The sequence below is a fragment of the Rana temporaria genome, chromosome 3 (genome assembly GCF_905171775.1).
Source record: "Rana temporaria chromosome 3, aRanTem1.1, whole genome shotgun sequence".
NCBI lineage: Eukaryota > Metazoa > Chordata > Amphibia > Anura > Ranidae > Rana > Rana temporaria.
In genome coordinates this window covers 461,998,160-462,016,901 of record NC_053491.1, presented here as the reverse complement: position 1 = coordinate 462,016,901, position 18,742 = coordinate 461,998,160, and the positions used below count along the sequence as shown (strand labels likewise).

The following is an 18,742-nucleotide window of genomic DNA, read 5'->3' as shown; positions in this document are numbered from 1 at the left end:
AGAGAAATGGATTTTACGGTGAGTACAAAAATCCTTTTTTTTATTTTATTTTCTCACAAATAGAGCTTTCTTTTGGTGGTATTTGATCACCTCTGCGGTTTTTAGTTTTTGCGCTATAAACAAAAATAGAGCGACAATTTTGAAAAAAATAATTTTTTTTGCTATAATAAATATCCCCCAAAAATTTCTAAAAAAATATTATTTTTTTCCTCAGTTTAGGCCGATATGTATTCTTCTACATATTTTTCATCAAAAAAAATCGCAATAAACGTTTGATTATAGCGTTTACAAAATAGGGGGTAGTTTATGGCATTTTTATTAATGTTTTTTTTTTTTTTTTTTTTTTACTAGTAATGGCGACGATCAGCAATTTTTTTTTTTTTTTTTTCGGTACTTCGACATTATGACTTCGGACACTTTTGACACATTTTTGGGACCATTGGCATTTTTATAGCAATCGGTGCTATAAAAATGCATTGGATTACTATACAAATGCCACTGGCAGGGAAGGGGTTAACACTAGGGGTCGGGGAAGGGATTAAGTTATTAATGTTCCCTGGGTGTGTTCTAACAGTAGGGGGGGGTGGACTCGCTAGGGGAAAATTACTGATCGCTGTTCATACATTGTATGAACAGACGGTCAGGCATTTCTCCCCTGACAGGACCGGGAGCTGTTTACACACACAGCTCCCGGTCTTCGCTCTGTAACGAGCGATCGCGGGTGCCTGGCGGTGATCGTTCCCGCCGGGCACGCGCGTCGGGATCAGGGATGAGTGGGCAGCGCGCACGCGCCCCTAGTGGCCGCTTCGCGAGGTGACGTATAGCTACGTGCTCTCGCGCAGGGGAGCCGACCTGCCGCCGTATAACTGCGGCAACTGCTTGACAAGTAGTTAAAGAAAAAAAAAAAAACAAGACTTTAGTATCACTTTAAACCCTTGTTCCTTCTGGTTTCTGCCATCACTAAGTGGGAGGAACGGCATCTGGCCAAGGAACCGGATGCTTACATACTTACCGAGTGGGACCCCTTTTCGCAGCCTGTAAAAGTAATCCAGCAGCTATTGGGCTTTGAAGATTACTTTTATATTGAAGAGAATGGCCGGCCCTAAAAAATGATATCTCGACCATTGCTGCAGTGATGACCGAGATATCACCCTTCCAATCCAGCAACGTACCGATACGTCGCTGGTTGGTAAGTGGTTAAAGTGACGCTAAACAATATAGTCCATCTCAGGAGTATGCAAGTAAGGGTGGCTATGTTCCTACATACAGGCCAACCATAGAGAAAGAACATGGCCACTCTTAACCAGTTAACAACCGCCCTATAGACGATATACATCTACAAGGCGCTTGCTTAACTCTGGGAGGACGTCCATGGACGTCCTCCCAGAATCGCGTGCCCTCTGGGGCGCGCACACGGGAATGTCCGTGACCGCCGGGTCCTCCGGACCCGGCGCATCACGGTAAATCGCCGCTGATAGCGGCGGTTTACCACGTGATCGCTCCGTCCAATGACCAATTCCTCCCTCCCCTCTTTTCCCGAACGGTACAGTGTGAGAGGGAGGGGGGGAGAGAGCAGATGCAGCACGAGTGCTGTGGGCTGGATCTGTGACACATGCAGTCACAGATCCAGCCAGCCATCCATCCATCCCTGCTCAGCCATCCCTGCCCCATACTGTGCAATACCACACACCTATACTGTGCAATACTCTGCAATACCCCACACTACTCTGCAATACCCCACACTACTCTACAATACCCCACAATACCCTGCAACGTCGCCTATGGGGATTTTTAAGTACCGAAGTTTGGCGCCATTCCACGAGCGTGTGCAATTTTGAAGGGTGACATGTTGGGTATCTATTTACTCGGCGTAACTCCATCTTTCACATTTATGCAAAAGAATGAAGAAAAAATACTACATTTGCTAAATTTTATAACAGAAACAAAGAAAAATTCATTTTTTTACAGAATTTTCAGTCTTTTTTTCTCTTATAGCGCAAAAAAATAAAACCCAATGGTGATTAAATACCACCAAAAGAAAGCTCTATTTGTGTGAAAAAAAGGACGAAAATTTAATTTGGGTACAGTGTTGTATGACTGAGTAATTGTCATTCAAATTGTGAGAGCACCGAAAGCTGAAAATTGGTCTGGTGAGGAAGGGGGTTTACGTGCCCAGTGATCAAGTGGTTAAAGGAAGCTGAGAGCACTAGTGGGGACTTTTTGCATTAAGAATACATACTTAAAGCGGAGTTCCGGCCACAATTTCACTTTTTAAATATAAATACCCCTGTAATACACAAGCTTAATGTATTCTAGTAAAGTTAGTCTGTAAACTAAGGTCCGTTTTGTTAGGTTGTTACAGCATTTAGACACTTTATAAAATAGAAATTGACTGGGGCCATCTTAAGTGTGGGCATCATGAAGCCAGACTGTATGACTTCCTGGATTTCAGCCTTGCAGATCTTGCACATGCTCAGTGCTGCACAAGCAGTGTCAGATCAGGTTTCAACACCTGTGCTGTCCAAGTCACATGATTCTTTGAGACTGGGGAGTGCACAGACTCCTGGAAAGTTACACCCACTAAATTCCCAGGAGTCTGTGCGGTGTAGGTTAGGAAGCATTAAGCACCTAGGAAGTGCAGGAAGTGGGAAGATTAACTATTCTGCCTAGCACCAACACTTTGAAGGCATCTAAAAAAAAAAAAAAAATCGTAAAGGACTAATGACATTTTTTTAAAACTACTGATGTAATGTTATATTTATGGGTGGAACTCCACTTTAAATAGAATATTCTTTTTTAAACCTGAGTTTAGTGTAACTTTAATACCTGATCCTGGAGGAGCCACAAGTAATAAATGATAAGCAAAGGTCTTTATTGGGAAGCAAACTTTTGAACCTTTTCTGTTGGCACGAGTACATGATCTACTATTCCTAGTCGGCAAAGCGTTAACAGAGCTTCTTGTAATGACTGGCATATAGTTGAACACAGAAAATCCAGGCTAAGCACTGCACGGGGATTTGCAGGAAGATGGATACAAGAAGGGTTAAGAGCAGTCAGGCCGCACACAAGTCACTTACAGCTAGCAGCTCATCCCCAGCCTAATCTGCTGTGTGAAGGCGGCATTCAGATTTCTGTATGTTTGACCATCAAACTTGGCTTTGTAGGCAAACATATGGAAATCACGTAAATTACTGGGTTCAGATGTCTCCTGTGAAGGGTACTGTAATGCCGCGTACACACGATCTGGCTTTTGCCCAACCAAAAGCTCATCGGAATTCCGACGCATTCCATCGGAGTAAAAAAAAACCACATTCTATATTTAAACTCTGATGGAATTCATCGGAATTTCCGATGGAATTTCCGATGGGGCATACACACGGTCGGAATTTACGATGGAAAAAGTCCGTCTGCCTTTTTCCATCTAAAATTCCGATCGTGTGTACGCGGCATTAGGCTTCAAAATGTGGCATTGGACACGCTTTTTTAAAGAAAACTCTGAATGCCAATCAAAGGCCCTCACTATAAAAAAAAATGGTGGCCTTAAGCCCTGTACACACGATCGGTTTGTCTGATGAAAATGGACCGTTTTCATCGGACAAACCGATCGTGTGTGGGCCCCATCGGTTTGTTTTCCATCGGTGAAAAAAAATAACATGTGTTAAATTTTTCCTATGGCTAAAAAAAGGATCGTCTGTGTGGAAGTCCATCGGTCAAAAATCCACGCATGCTCAGAATCAAGTCGACGCATGCTCGGAAGCATTGAACTTCATTTTTCTCAGCATGTCATAGTGTTCACTTCTCAACTTTAATGTGACATGTCATTTTGCTTAGGGCCCCAGGGAGGTCAGGATCGGTGACTGATGAAAGTCAGCTTCATCAGATATCCGACAAAAAAAATCCATCGGATTAGATTCGATCAGATATCCGATCGTGTGTACTTCGATCGGATATACAGTCCTGTTCACATGTGTTTTTTGTTTGTTCTGCTTCAAAAGTTATACCTCATGTCGCTTTCCTGGTGCTTCTAAGCATCTCCAAAGCCTCCATAGATGCTCGCTTACGGCACCTTTAGCTTTTGAGAGGCTTTTATTCAGTGTTATGTTTGTTTTGGAGATATTCCCAGAATGAGATATCCCAGGATGCACTGGGAAACCAACAAGCATGTATAGTATATATTCTGTAAGTGACTGGTGCACACATCGGATCTGGTGTGCAGCATGGAACAGCCGGAAAGTGAGCGGGGTTGAAACTAGAGAGGAGCAACTAGCAGACAGCACATGTGAACACTATAGCAGAAGGAGAGGGGGGACTGAGTGGCAGAGGATCAGCAGAGCTGGGAGACCCGAGCAGGAGAAACTAGTAATGTCGCACATGAAGAGCAGCATGGGAGCAATATAGCAGATGAGCGGTGACCTGAGGGACAGGAGTGTGCGCTGGAGGGTCAGCAGCGTTGGGGGACCAGAGCAGGAGACACTAGCAGATGTCACAGGTGGTGCGCAGCATGGGAGCAATATAGCAGGAGGTGAATGGGGACCAGAGAGGAGGATCAGCAAACCAGAGGTTCAGCGGAACTGGGGGGTACTACTAAGCTGAGGGATCAGTAGAGCTGGGAGTAGCACATATTGGGGCATCAGCAGAGCTTGGGGATACTAATAAGCTGGTGATCTGCTGAACCAGAGTACTAATAAGCTGGTGATCTGCTGAACGAGGGTACTAATAACCTGGTGAACTGCTGAACGAGGGTACTAATAACCTGGTGAACTGCTGAACGAGGGTACTAATAAGCTGGGGATCTGCTGAACGAGGGTACTAATAAGCTGGGGATCTGCTGAACGAGGGTACTAATAAGCTGGGGATCTGCTGAACGAGGGTACTAATAAGCTGGGGATCTGCTGAACGAGGGTACTAATAAGCTGGGGATCTGCTGAACGAGGGTACTAATAAGCTGGGGATCTGCTGAACGAGGGTACTAATAAGCTGGGGATCTGCTGAACGAGGGTACTAATAAGCTGGGGATCTGCTGAACGAGGGTACTACTAAGCTGAGGGATCAGTAGAGCTGGAAGTAGCACATATTGGGGCATCAGCAGAGCTTGGGGATCTGCTGAACGAGGGTACTAATAAGCTGGTGATCTGCTGAACAAGGGTACTAATAAGCTGGTGATCTGCTGAACGAGGGTACTAATAAGCTGGGGATCTGGTGAACGAGGGTACTAATAAGCTGGGGATCTGGTGAACGAGGGTACTAATAAGCTGGGGATCTGGTGAACGGGGGGACTAATAAGCTGGGGATCTGGTGAACGGGGGGACTAATAAGCTGGGGATCTGGTGAACGAGGGTACTAATAAGCTGGGGATCTGGTGAACGAGGGTACTAATAAGCTGGGGATCTGGTGAACGAGGGTACTAATAAGCTGGGGATCTGGTGAACGGGGGGACTAATAAGCTGGGGATCTGGTGAACGGGGGGACTAATAAGCTGGGGATCTGGTGAACGAGGGTACTAATAAGCTGGGGATCTGGTGAACGAGGGTACTAATAAGCTGGGGATCTGGTGAACGAGGGTACTAATAAGCTGGGGATCTGGTGAACGAGGGTACTAATAAGCTGGGGATCTGGTGAACGGGGGGACTAATAAGCTGGGGATCTGGTGAACGGGGGGACTAATAAGCTGGGGATCTGGTGAACGAGGGTACTAATAAGCTGGGGATCTGGTGAACGAGGGTACTAATAAGCTGGGGATCTGCTAAATGAAAATACTAATAAGTTGAGGATCTGCTGAACAGGGGGTATTGATGAGCCGGGGTTCTACTGGGCCCTTTTAATATAAATATAAAATTGACACACACTTCAATAAAGCTTTAGAAAAGCATCACTGAAGCATCAGGAATGAATATAAAAATACTGTGCTATACAAAATTGCTGATTAACCACTTCCCGACCTCCTCATGTACATATACGTCAGCAGAATGGCACGGACAGGCACAAGCACATACCTGTACGTCCTCTGCTTGACGTGGGTGGGGGGTCCGATCGGGACCCCCCCCCGGTACATGCGGAGGTCGGGGAGCGATCCGGGACGACGGCGCGGCTATTTGTTTATAGCCGCTCCGTCGCGATCGCTCCCCGGAGCTGAAGAACGGGGAGAGCCGTGTGTAAACACGGCTTCCCCGTGCTTCACTGTGGCCGCGCATCGATCGAGTGATCCCTTTTATAGGGAAGACTCGATCGATGGTGTCAGTCCTACAGCCACACCCCACTACACTAGTAAACACACACAAAGTAATCCCCAAATGTTACAGCGCCCCCTGTGTTTAACTCCCAAACTGCATTTTTTGCTGTGAAAATGACAATGGTCCCAAAAATGTGTCAAAATTGTCCGAAGTGTCCGCCATAATGTCGCAGTCACGAAAAAAATCACTGATCGCCGCCATTACTAGTAAAAAAATAAAAATGCAAAAAAACTATCCCCTATTTTGTAAACGCTATAAATTTTGCGCAAACCAACCGATAAACGATTATTGCGATTTTTTTTTTTTAACAAAAATAGGTAGAAGAATACGTATCGGCCTAAACTGAGGGAAAAAAAAATTTATATATGTTTTTGGGGGATATTTATTACAGCAAAAAGGAAAAAATATTGCATTTTTTTTAAATTGTCGCTCTATTTTTGTTTATAGCGCAAAAAATAAAAACCGCAGAGGTGATCAAATACCACCAAAAGAAAGCTCTATTTGTGGGGAAAAAAGGACGCCAATTTTGTTTGGGAGCCACGTCGCACGACCGCGCAATTGTCTGTTAAAGCGACGCAGTCCCGAACTGTAAAAACCCCTTGGGTCTTTAGCCAGCATATTGGTCCGGGGCTTAAGTGGTTAAAACCTGAATCCATTAGTATATATTGATGGGATGGAAATCAGGGGTGTAGGACTAAAGAAGTCACTGCCATGTGTCCATCCACCACCCAGGGGAGAAAATTAAATACGCTTACCAGGAGGTGGCATCAATCAGGCATGTGGTATCAGGGCTCTGGATAGCGAGTGGTGCAATTCTTCCTCCTCAGCTGAGCCACCTCAGGCAACCTCGACCCGGCATGTGAGAATGTGGATCAGGATGGCATTGTCCCAGATGGTAAAATAAAACTCCTTCCACCACAGAACCGTTTGATAGGTTTATGGTTAACCGCATCCATAAAAAACAGAAAGCCTCCACATGAAAAACCGTATGGTTACGGGTTTATTTGGAATAAAAAGGCTTTCCATAGATTCCAAGATGTATTGCATCAAGTACAAAATCTCCTCTGTGATCACAAAAGCCTAAAATTCCAAAAAGGTGCAATGGCATGGAAAGGACTCCTCAAAACTGACGTGTTTCGTCTACAAAGACTTCAACTGGGGTAGTTGGAGTGAGAGAAAGGATGCAATCTATATTTCATTATATAGATGTGATGGTCAGGTGTTGACAAACTTTTAGGACTCATTCAAGGTAGGGTTGTCCCGATATCACTTTTTTAAGACTCGCCGATACCGATTAGATACTTTTTTTTTTTATGTCCTGTGATAGTGTCTTACCAGACCCCTGATATCTCCCCCTTGAGACAGAGAAAGAGTCTGAGGATAGAGATTTCTCAGTCCCTTTCTCAGCAGCCTCACTGAAAATTAATGGAAAGGGGACAGCGGCTCCTCTCCATTCATAAACTGAGAAATCGTAATCGCAGGTTACGATGTTTCAGTTCTGTGAATGGACAAAGTCAGTGATCACAGAAAAGGAAGGAGGACGACACACCAATGTTGATTTCATGACTGTTTTTTTTTTTTCTGAATGCTCCGAAAAGCTTTATCAATTCTGGGCTTTGCATTAATGTAGAGAAGAGTAGACTGCAGATAGACAGACACAACCTATGTAGGAGATTTGTTTAATCTCGGTGTATCATCTGAAGCCAATCACTTCACTGGGTATATGGAAGGATTTACGACCACTTTCATATTCTCTGTGCCAATGACCGAAACATGTGATAGTCCTAGTTTGTTTCACACTGGACATTAGTCCTTATTCACTGGGGTGCTGAGACCTGTAGTTCACAAATGGGCTGTGTGTTTATGCTGTTTGAGCTGCAAGGTGCTACATGCAGGCAGTGGCGTACCAAGTAGGGGGCGGGCGGCCCCGGGTGCCACCCACTGGGGGGGTTTCAAGGGGGCATGATTGTGTGTTTCTATGCTTTGGGCTCCTGCGCTGTGTTTTTCAGGCCTTCCGCCTGGTTTGCTGGTGGAACTGTCTGTCTCCATCGATGTGGGGGTGGGCGGGGGAACATACGTTTTTTTTGTTTCTAGGCTCGCTTGTGCACGATTGGCGGGCAGTGGAGTGGGAGGCGCTGTGCCTCTGTGGTGCGCTGATTGGCCGTATGGGATATGATGCCCATGACGTATGCGCATTGCTCTGTTTACAGCAAGTTTGGTTTTCTCCATCTGGAGCATCCAGCAGGGTAAGCAAAACACTCTCTCTCCTGTACCGCAGGGGAGAGGGAGAGACCGTGATCAGTGCTGAGTAGAGAGCTGCTGAAGCTAACGTATGTAAACCAGCAGGTGATTGCCCTCTGTTCAGCGCTGCTCACTGTCTCTCCATCTGCATGATTCATGTAGGAAGGGACAGAGCTGGGGGGGGGGGGGGGGGGTCTGTGTAAATCTAAAGGGGTTTAGGGGTGCAGAGTGTTGCTGTGTAATGTAAAAGGGGTCCAGAGGTGCGGTGCTGTGTAATGTAAAGGGGTCCAGACGTTCGGTGCTATGTAATGTAAAAGGGGTCCAGAGGTGCAGAGTGCTGTGTAATGTACAGGGGGTCCAGAGGTGTGGTGCTATGTAATGTAAAAGGGGTCCAGAGGTGCAGGGTGCTGTGTAATGTAAAAGGGGTCCAGAATGCTGTGTAATGTAAAGGGGTCCAGAGGTGCAGAATGCTGTGTAATGTAAAAGGTGTGCAGAGTGCTGTGTAATGTAAAAGGGGTGCAGGGTGCTGTGTAATGTAAAAGGGGTCCAGAGGTGCAGGGTGCTGTGTAATGTAAAAGGGGTCCAGAATGCTGTGTAATGTAAAAGGGGTCCAGAGGTGCAGAGTGCTGTGTAATGTAAAAGGGGTCCAGAGGTGCAGAGTGCTGTGTAATGTAAAAGGGGTGCAGGGTGCTATGTAATGTAAAAGGGGTCCAGAGGTGCAGGGTGCTGTGTAATGTAAAAGGGGTCCAGAATGCTGTGTAATGTAAAGGGGTCCAGAGGTGCAGAGTGCTGTGTAATGTAAAAGGGGTCCAGAGTGCTGTGTAATGTAAAAGGGGTCCAGAGGTGCAGAGTGCTGTGTAATGTAAAAGGGGTGCAGGGTGCTATGTAATGTAAAAGGGGTCCAGAGGTGCAGGGTGCTGTGTAATGTAAAAGGGGTCCAGAATGCTGTGTAATGTAAAGGGGTCCAGAGGTGCAGAGTGCTGTGTAATGTAAAAGGTGTGCAGAGTGCTGTGTAATGTAAAAGGGGTCCAGAGGTGCAGAGTGCTGTGTAATGTAAAAGGGGTGCAGGGTGCTGTGTAATGTAAAAGGGGTCCAGAGGTGCAGAGTGCTGTGTATGGTAAAAGGGGTCCAGAGGTGCAGAGTGCTGTGTAATGTAAAAGGGGTCCAGAGGTGCAGAGTGCTGTGTATGGTAAAAGGGGTCCAGAGGTGCGGTGCTATGTAATGTAAAAGGGGTCCAGAGGTGCAGGGTGCTGTGTAATGTAAAAGGGGTCCAGAATGCTGTGTAATGTAAAAGGGGTCCAGAGGTGCAGAGTGCTGTGTAATGTAAAAGGGGTGCAGGGTGCTGTGTAATGTAAAAGGGGTCCAGAGGTGCAGGGTGCTGTGTAATGTAAAAGGGGTCCAGAATGCTGTGTAATGTAAAGGGGTCCAGAGGTGCAGAGTGCTGTGTAATGTAAAAGGGGTCCAGAGGTGCAGAGTGCTGTGTAATGTAAAAGGGGTCCAGAGGTGCGGTGCTATGTAATGTAAAAGGGGTCCAGAGGTGCAGGGTGCTGTGTAATGTAAAAGGGGTCCAGAGGTGCAGGGTGCTGTGTAATGTAAAAGTGGTCCAGAGGTGCAGGGTGCTGTGTACTGTAAAAGGGGTCCAGAGGTGCAGTTGTGGAGAGGGGGTACACAGTAGTGACAAAGATATTGGGGGATGCAGAGGTATGCAGGGGGCACAGTTGGGTGTTTTTGCATCTTACCGTGGGGACTGCAAATATAGGATCCGCCCCGGTTGCCAAATGCTTTAGATACGCCCCTGCATGCAGGTAGTCCATTCAAGTCTATGGACAAGGCTGCTTGTCCCATTTTGATGGCTGTACATGTGAGTGGCCCTGAACGTGCAATGTCACCCGCACCCACATGGCTGTCTCACATGCAGCTATTGCATCCCCATAGACTAAAATGAGCTGTACCATGCAGTGCCTGGTGTTTCAAGCTGCTCATTCATGGACGACAGGTCTTGGTGCCTGTGGGAAGGAGGTCTATATGTACACAATTCCTGCTTGTAGTGACAAAAGGATGGTCCAGGCCAGTATGAAGATGCTCGCCCAGGGAGCAGGTCCACGACAACCTGTTCTCATTCATCCTGGACTGGGGAGTGGAGTCTTCAGGGGACGGCACCAGAGTGGAGGACAGTATATTAGCCAGAGCTATTTTTTTTTTTTTTATTAACACACTGGGCCACTTTTTTTTTTTTTTTAATAAAGGCAATGTTGAACATTAAAGGAAATCTTTCAGTAAAATAATATTGGATACAAATACAGCTCGGTGGATCTTTCTAATCGGATTATTCATTGATCGATGCCAGTGAAAATGTTTCCCTCTCCGAGGATTGGCGGGTTATCATTTATTTACAGGTTATGGTGGGAAGTCCTACTAATGAGCAGAAGCTCGGCAGGGGGAATTAAATGCATCATCAGGGGGTGAGATCAAGGGACAGCGCATTCATACTTATGTTCTCCTTCTGTCTCTCCCTCCTCCAGTGTCCACAACTCTCCCCCACACTTCCCCGGAGCACCCCTTTCAAGAGGAACCAGCCTTAAATGCTGCGGAGTTGCCCCCAAACCGGAGAGCGGGCGAGGACCGAGCCACTCCCAATCCTGTCCTGCAATATTACATCCGCATGGTGAGTTGGCCCTCTGCTGTTTAAAGGGCCACTATAGCAAAAATACTATATATTCTGGTCATTTAATTATTGAAAACTCAACAAATAATTAAAAATGAGGTAAATAACTTTGCAAAGTTATGTACCAAAATTATATTGTTAATGTCATTTTACAAATTCAAATTCTATTCTAAAATTTATACTTTTACCTACAGCAGGGGTGCCCAACCAGTGGCCCCATGTGGCCCGCGGAGCCCTCTGATGTGGCCCGCGACCTCCTGCTCTAGAATAGAATACTGTTATTAAAGGTCAGTTTATTACTAAAAACACAGGGCCAGATCCACAGTGAGAGTACGCCGGCGTATCTACTGATACGCCGGCGTACTTTCAAATTTCCCGCGTCGTATCTTTAGTTTGAATCCTCAAGCCAAGATACGACAGCATCTGGGTTTGATCCGACAGGCGTACGGCTTCGTACGCCTTCGGATCGTAGATGCAATACTTTGGCGTCCGCTGGGTGGAGTTTGCGTTGTTTTCCGCCTCGGGTATGCTAATTAGCTATTTCCGACGATCCACGAACGTACGCGCGGCCATCGCATTCTCTTATGTCGTCTCTAGTCTGCTTTTTCGGGCGTATAGTTAAAGCTGGTATTTTGCGGCGTATAGATAGACTTGCCATGTTAAGTATGGCCGTCGTTCCCGCGTCGAAATTTGATTTTTTTTTTTTTTTTTTGCGCAAGTCGTCCGTGAATAGGGATGGACGTAATTCACGTGTAAGTAAAAAAAAATTACGTTGTTGCAACGTAATTTTGCGCAATGCATGGCGGGAAATTTCGAAACGGAGCATGCACAGTTCATTCGGCGCGGGGACGCGCTTCATTTAAATGAATCACGCCCCCCTAATCGCCGATTTGAATTCCGCCGCCAGAAATGCACTACGCCGCCGTAACTTACGGCGCAAAATCTTTGAGGATTTGAAAGAACACCAGGTAAGGTACGGCGGCGTAGCGTATCTCTGATACGCTGCGCGGGTGCAGATCTATGTGGATCTGCCCCACAGTGTATATATGGGCATATCTTTTCTGCAGTGGTTAATGGGCTGCTTTCAAACTGATATGCAGGTGCAGAAGAGTGGTTTACCTGCGGGTTACCTGCACTGAGCCATAGACTTCTGTTATTACCTGCAAGTTTTGTGAGCTTTCTGAAAGTTCACCAAACCTGCAGAATATAATAGAAGTCTATTGCAAAGTGTAGGAAAGCCAAAAGATACACTGCGTTGCATATGCAGAGTGGACACAGACATGCCATCCACTCGCTCCGCTCATTGTGGCCCACGACCGGTTACCAAGTTGCTTAAGTGGCCCTTGCTCTTCAAAAGGTTGGGCACCCCTGACCTACAGTAACAATTATGCAGTATCTTTTAACCACTTGGCAACCGCGTTATAGCCGAATGGCGGCTACAACATGGCCGGCTAGTTCTGGGGTGCCGTCATATGGCGGCGTGATGTGATCGCGTCCACTGTAGGGCGCTGGCGGCGCGCTCTGAGATCGCAGTGTCTGTGGGACACTACTGATCAGATTGAGGTAAAGAGCCAATCGGTGGCTCTTTACCACGTGATAAGTTGTGTCCAATCACAGCTGATCACGGATGTAAACAGAAGCTGGTTATTGGCTCTCCTTTCCTCATGCTGACAGCATAAGGAGAGGACAAAAGAGCCGATTACTGGCTTCCTTAAAAGGGACATGTACACTGATAACCAGGGCACTAATTATCAGTGTGCTGATTATCAGTGCGATCCCAACAGTGCCCATCAATGCCCACCAGTGCTGCCTCATCAGTGCAGCCTATCAATACCCATCATTGCCACCTCATCACTGCCCACCAGTGCTGCTTAATCAGTGCAACCTATCAATGCCCATCAGTGCCCATTAAGTCAGTCTAATCGGTGCCTCCTCAATACCCACCAGTATCACCACGTCAGTGCAGTTCATCAGTGCAGCCTCATCAGCGCACATCAGTGAAGGATACAAATTGTCCTTTTGCAAAATTTTATAACAGACTATAAAAAATAAAAAAAAATTCGGTCTTTATTCGTTTAGCAAAAAAAAAAAACCCAATGGTGATTAAATACCACCAAAAGAAAGCTATATTTGTGTGAAAAAAATTATCAAAATGTTGTTTGGGTACAGTGTTGCATGCCTGCGCAATTGTCATTTAAAGTGTGACAGCACTGAAAGCTGAAAATTGGCCTGGGCGGGAAGGGGGTATAAGTGCCCAGTAGGCAAGTGGTTAAATAAGTGCAAAAAAAAATACCTGTTGATTCGGCCAAAAATTGTGTCTTCTTTGGATGGATCACCAGTTAAAAATAAAGGGGGACAAAGTCGTAAAAAAGGAAACAAATGCAGACATCACATCTAAGGGCTGGTGAGCTGCAATATATTAGATTTATGTTCTTGAGTTTAGATACTTATGATTGCGGCGCATTGGTCCCATTGTAAGTTGCCCTTCGGTAAATTTAAAAGAAAAGGCCTTCAGGGGGTGGCAGAATCACTCCCTGAATGAATGGCTGACAGTGGCTGCTTAGCCGTACTCTGGAAAACAATGTAGCGCGGATCGCTTTACCATGGGCTAGTGTGAATTTGGCCTAAAGCCACACTTTTCACTTTAAGAAGGTTCATTTGATTTTCTAATTGTTAGTGGAGTCAAATCCAACATTTTATTTTTAGCTACAGTGATGAAAAAATTTAAAGGAGCAAAAAGGAAATTTTTTCTTGAACAAATGGATTTCTAACATGGGGGGGGGTTTAATCACCAAGAGTTAGATATTGTTAAAATACAATGCGGTAAAAGAGTATTTGTTTTAAATTGGCTTTGAAAGTACAATTCGAAGAGTTTTGAGTTGAATAACGAATGCAGTGTTTGTTCGATTGAGCGGTAATTACCGCATTTTTTCATGCATTAATTTATCGCATTGAGCTGATTGCTAAGGAGGGGACCGGGAAGCCGGCCATTGTGTCCGTAACAGCGGATGACTCATCAGTTGTCAGCAGGTTCCCCGCTGACAGCTGAATGTAAAAAAAAAACATGGCGGCAATTGAAAATTATGAAAAAAAAAAACGGCATACCCTTCAGGTCTGGTATGGGTTTTAAGGGGAATTCCTTTAAATCTAGTGCCTGTGGGGGTCCCCTCAGTTTGCCTGTAAAGTGGCGCATCTGTAACATGTATAGAACCTGCTGCAGCAAAACTGACATTTATAAAGAAAAAAGGCATTGAAATTGCCGGCAATACAATACCATTGTTGGCAATGCAAAAAAAAAAAAAATTGATAAGGGTCTGTTATGTATTTTGGAGGGAACCCCACACGGTTTATTTTTTATTTTGGAATGGGGGTCCCCCTTCAATCCATATCGGGCCCTCTGGGTATGTTATGGATTTAAAGGGGAACCCCATGCCATTTTTTTTTTTTTTTTTTTTTTTTTTTACGGTGTGGGGTTCCCTCAAATCCATACCAGACCCTTATCAGAGCATAAAGCAAGCCAGGAATGGGGAGGGGGGGCAGGCAAGGAAACCCGCCCCCTCCCCTCCTGAACTATAACAGGCCTCATGTCCTAAACATGGAGGTGGTGCTGTGGGTGCTTGTCCCATGTTGATGGCTCAGGAAAGCTGTGCCTAGTTGTGATCTCCTTTAGTATTTTTGTGTATTTATGGATAACAATAAATAGAGAGCAGAGCCATGATCTCAATACAAGATCATTTCTACCTGCTGGAGTCTGTATTGTTTGCATTATTATGTGATATTTGCTCTTTCATGATTCTGTGTCTTCCTCCCATTCTTCTCTCATACAGCTGTTAGACCGCACTCCGGGGGATCCCCTTAATGAGCTGGAGAAGGAGACCTCCCATGTGAATCCGGGTATGAAAGCTGGGCTTGTGTGCTCTGAATTATGGGGGTGGGGTCAGAGCAGCGAGGAAGTGTCCAGGACTCGGGAAAGAATATGTGTACAAAGATCATAGGGGAAAGAAATACTAATGTATGGTGGTGGCTTTAGTTGGGGTACATTACCTGTTAAAGCTTAACCCTAGACAGATATTACCCACTTCCGCAGATTTACTCCCTCCTATGCAGAATCACGTGTGTGTGTGTGTGTGTGTGTGTGTGTGTGATTGATTTTATATATATATATATATATATATATATATATATATATATATATATATATATATATATATATATATATATATATATATATATATATATATATATAAATCATTGTAAATTGTGTCCCCCTGTGTGTATTCCAATCTCAATATAAATACAACTGTTCTGTGAAGCCTTCAGAGGTTTGTTGGAGAACCTTGGTGAACAAACAGCATCATGAAGGCCAAGGAACACACCAGACAGGTCAGGGATAAAGTTGCAGGGAAGTTTAAAGAGGGTAAATAAAGTAAATCCAAAATGGGGTGAAAAAAAACGAATGATACGGCACAGAAAATTCCCATTGGAAGATTTCCCTTCTATACTTGTTCTGGGAAGAAACCAAAGTTTGAGATTTTTTTTTCACTTTCAGTGATAATGATAAACAGTACAGATAGATCGGGTGAAACTCCCTACTGGGGACACAGCTGTAGGTCTCTCCCATGTCACTTTTTTTTTCTGTTGGTGTCAAAACTTTTTAGAAGTGACTCATTCTGATAGATGAATGAAGCAGCAGACAGAAATGGCACTTAGTGCTCTGGACTGAGACAAGTACACACTATAGAGGGATATGCTTGGTTCATATTTAATGTCTGAGGTTTACAATCACTTTAAGTATGTGGGCAGAAGTGACTTTACTTTGATTCTATGCTTCCTTCTCTAAAGCCCTGCTCAGGTCCTCTGCCTCTCTCCCCACATTTCTTGCTGTGCTTTCTCCTGCCTGACAAACGCCTGTCCTCTGTTGTTCGATTCATTGAACTCCCACTAGGCTATCGTTCCTGTTTTATCTGACTTTGTGCTCCACATTCTGTCTATATCACCGATATCGTTGCATTCTGATAGATCTGACTTTATTAATTTCCGTATTTAGATGTGACTGAGCTGCGCCAGTCTCTGAAAGGAAATCCCCCAGCTCAAAGGTAATGTTGTCTCTTCTGCTCCTTTTCTATGCCATATTGACATGTCTGACATTTTGAAAGGATTGGAGCGCTACACCAGCTTGCACAGACTTTTTTTTTTAAAGATTTTTATTTCGCAACATTCACCGCGTTTCAGCAACCCCCCCCCCCTTAAAAAACTGATGATGTAGGCACTTGAATTGGTTGAACTGGAAATGGCCAAGTGCCTACATCTTGTGGTTTTAGCCCTGATGGGGGGGGGGGGGGGTGCCGAACCTCATTATTTCATGCAGTAACTTGTCGCATTGAGCTGGTTGCTAAGGAGCAGGCTGGGAAGCTAGCCGCCGCGTCCTTAACAATGGATGACTTATCGGCATGGATTTTAATGTTAACCCCAGGCAAAAAATGTAAAACAAAATGGCTTTGGGTTTCCCTCAAAAACCATACCAGACCCTTATCCGAGCACACAGCCCGGCAGGTCAGGAAAGGGGGGGGGGGGCAATCCAAGCAGCCGCCCCTCCTGAACCATACCAGACCTGCTGCAGCAAAACTGACATTTATAAAGAAAAAAAATGCATTGAAATTGCCGGCAATACAATACCATTGTTGGCAATGCAAAAAAAAAAATTTGATAAGGGTCTGGTATGTATTTTGGAGGGAACCCCACGCGGTTTATTTTTTATTTTGGAATGGGGGTCCATATCAGACCCTCTGGGTTTTTTTTTTATGGTGTGGGGTTCCCTCAAATACATACCAGACCCTTATAACATAAAGCAAGCCAGGAAATGGGGGGGGGGGGGGCAGGCAAGGAAACCCGCCCCCTCCCCTCCTGAACTATAACAGGCCACATGTCCTAAACATGGAGGTGGTGCTTTGGGTGCTTGTCACATGTTGATGGCTCAGAAATGCTGTGCACTAGTTGTGATCCCCCTCTAGTATTTCTGTGTATTTATAGATAACAATAAATAGAGATCAAAGCCATGATCTCGATACAAGAGCAATTCTATGGTATGGATGATTTTAAGGGAGAACTCCATGCCAAATAAAAAAAAAACCCACTGTGGGGTCCTCCCCAAAATCCATACAAGACCCAGTGCGTTTCGGAGGCTCAACACTCCCCCTTCATCAGGACTAAAAAACTGATGATGTAAGGCACTTAGATTGGAAAGGGCCAAGTGCCTGCATCTTCTGGTTTTAGCCCTGATGAAGGGGGAGTGCTGAACCCCCCAAAACGTGTTGCTGTTAAAAAAATATATATATATATATATATATATATATATATATATATATATATATATATATATATATATATATATATCTAGCATGGCACTCCCATTCTTTCAAAACCTCAACAAACTCCTCTGGGGGTCCAGCAAGACCCCACAGTTGCAGGCGAGAAGTCTCTAGGACGGAAAATCACCCATTATGTTAAAAACACATCTGCATAAGGTTCAATGCTCCTACATCAAAATATTCACATGTCCGTCACTACAGCCTCCCCTATATTTATGCATATCCTGACATTCACATTCGCCTATATGTGCAGGTCAGAGGAGAAGGAACCCAATGCCCCCAAATCTCAAACAACCACCAGGAAGCCAGCAGAGAACAAAGCAGTTAGGAAGGAGGTAAGAAGTGATATTTTATTATTATTTTTTTACCAGCCCCCACATTGATCTCTGTATGGCCGTCTTACTAAGCTCCCCTCTTCTCTTCCAGATATTGTCGAATTCACGTCGCCAGAATACAACAAAATCATTGAAGAGGGTGTCTGCTCGCGGAGAACGTACCGGGATCTGGAAATAGGAAATCTGCAGACCACTCGCACTATAAAATCTTCTTCAAACAATCCACGTCTCTATGAAATTTATATCCCTGGGGAATGCAAATGAATAGCATGGGCAAAGGAGCATCCATTGTTTTCTAGAGATCCCATTCCTGCCTCCGCATTAGAAAACTGCCCTGTATGCTACATTTTCAAACATTGCCCAGTGGGAATCTGTTGCGTGATCCTTCAACATCCGTGTCAAAGTGCACAACTGTGCAGGTCACCCCAACATGCGCCACAGTGTGAATGGGCCTTGAAAAGTGTGCGTAGTACAATCTCTGTGATCACAGACCTTGTGATCAACATCCTACTTTATTCCTTGACCTCACATCAGTTACCAGTTAGGGGATGCAGTTACATACTGACATTGCCTCCTGATGGCTCACTACTCCAGCAAAGTATTTCCACCGCTTTGCACTTCTTTTCCATCAGTCTGCTGCATGTGTCTGGTATTGAAGTGGAAGACATTGGGCCTAGTGACTGGCCGCTTAGACCTTCAGCTCTGACACATGGGGGAGATCGCAGGCTCCTCCATACACAAGTCTCACTCTGGTAGATTGTTGCTGTGAGGACTCCAATGGATCCGGGAGGTGGATTCATTGCAATCGGATCTGAAAATCCAATCCAGATTCGGTTTAAATATACCTTGTTGGGAAGGGTGGGGGCTGAGCTATCCGATGGGACCATCATGGGGGAAAAATGA

At 45.1% G+C, this 18,742-nt stretch overlaps 1 protein-coding gene across 1 annotated transcript in view; it reads left to right on the top strand.

Moving 5' to 3' along the window:
• The window catches only part of CNTROB (centrobin, centriole duplication and spindle assembly protein), an 84,282-nt gene extending 65,780 nt beyond the window's left edge, over positions 1 to 18,502 (top strand). The window contains exons 14-18 of the mRNA XM_040346786.1: positions 10,994 to 11,136; positions 14,964 to 15,030; positions 16,184 to 16,232; positions 17,758 to 17,839; positions 17,931 to 18,502. Coding sequence (XP_040202720.1) covers positions 10,994 to 11,136; positions 14,964 to 15,030; positions 16,184 to 16,232; positions 17,758 to 17,839; positions 17,931 to 18,017 — 428 coding nt within the window. The 3' untranslated portion in view covers positions 18,018 to 18,502. The remainder of the gene's footprint in view (positions 1 to 10,993; positions 11,137 to 14,963; positions 15,031 to 16,183; positions 16,233 to 17,757; positions 17,840 to 17,930) is intronic.
• The last annotated feature ends 240 nt before the right edge of the window (positions 18,503 to 18,742 follow it).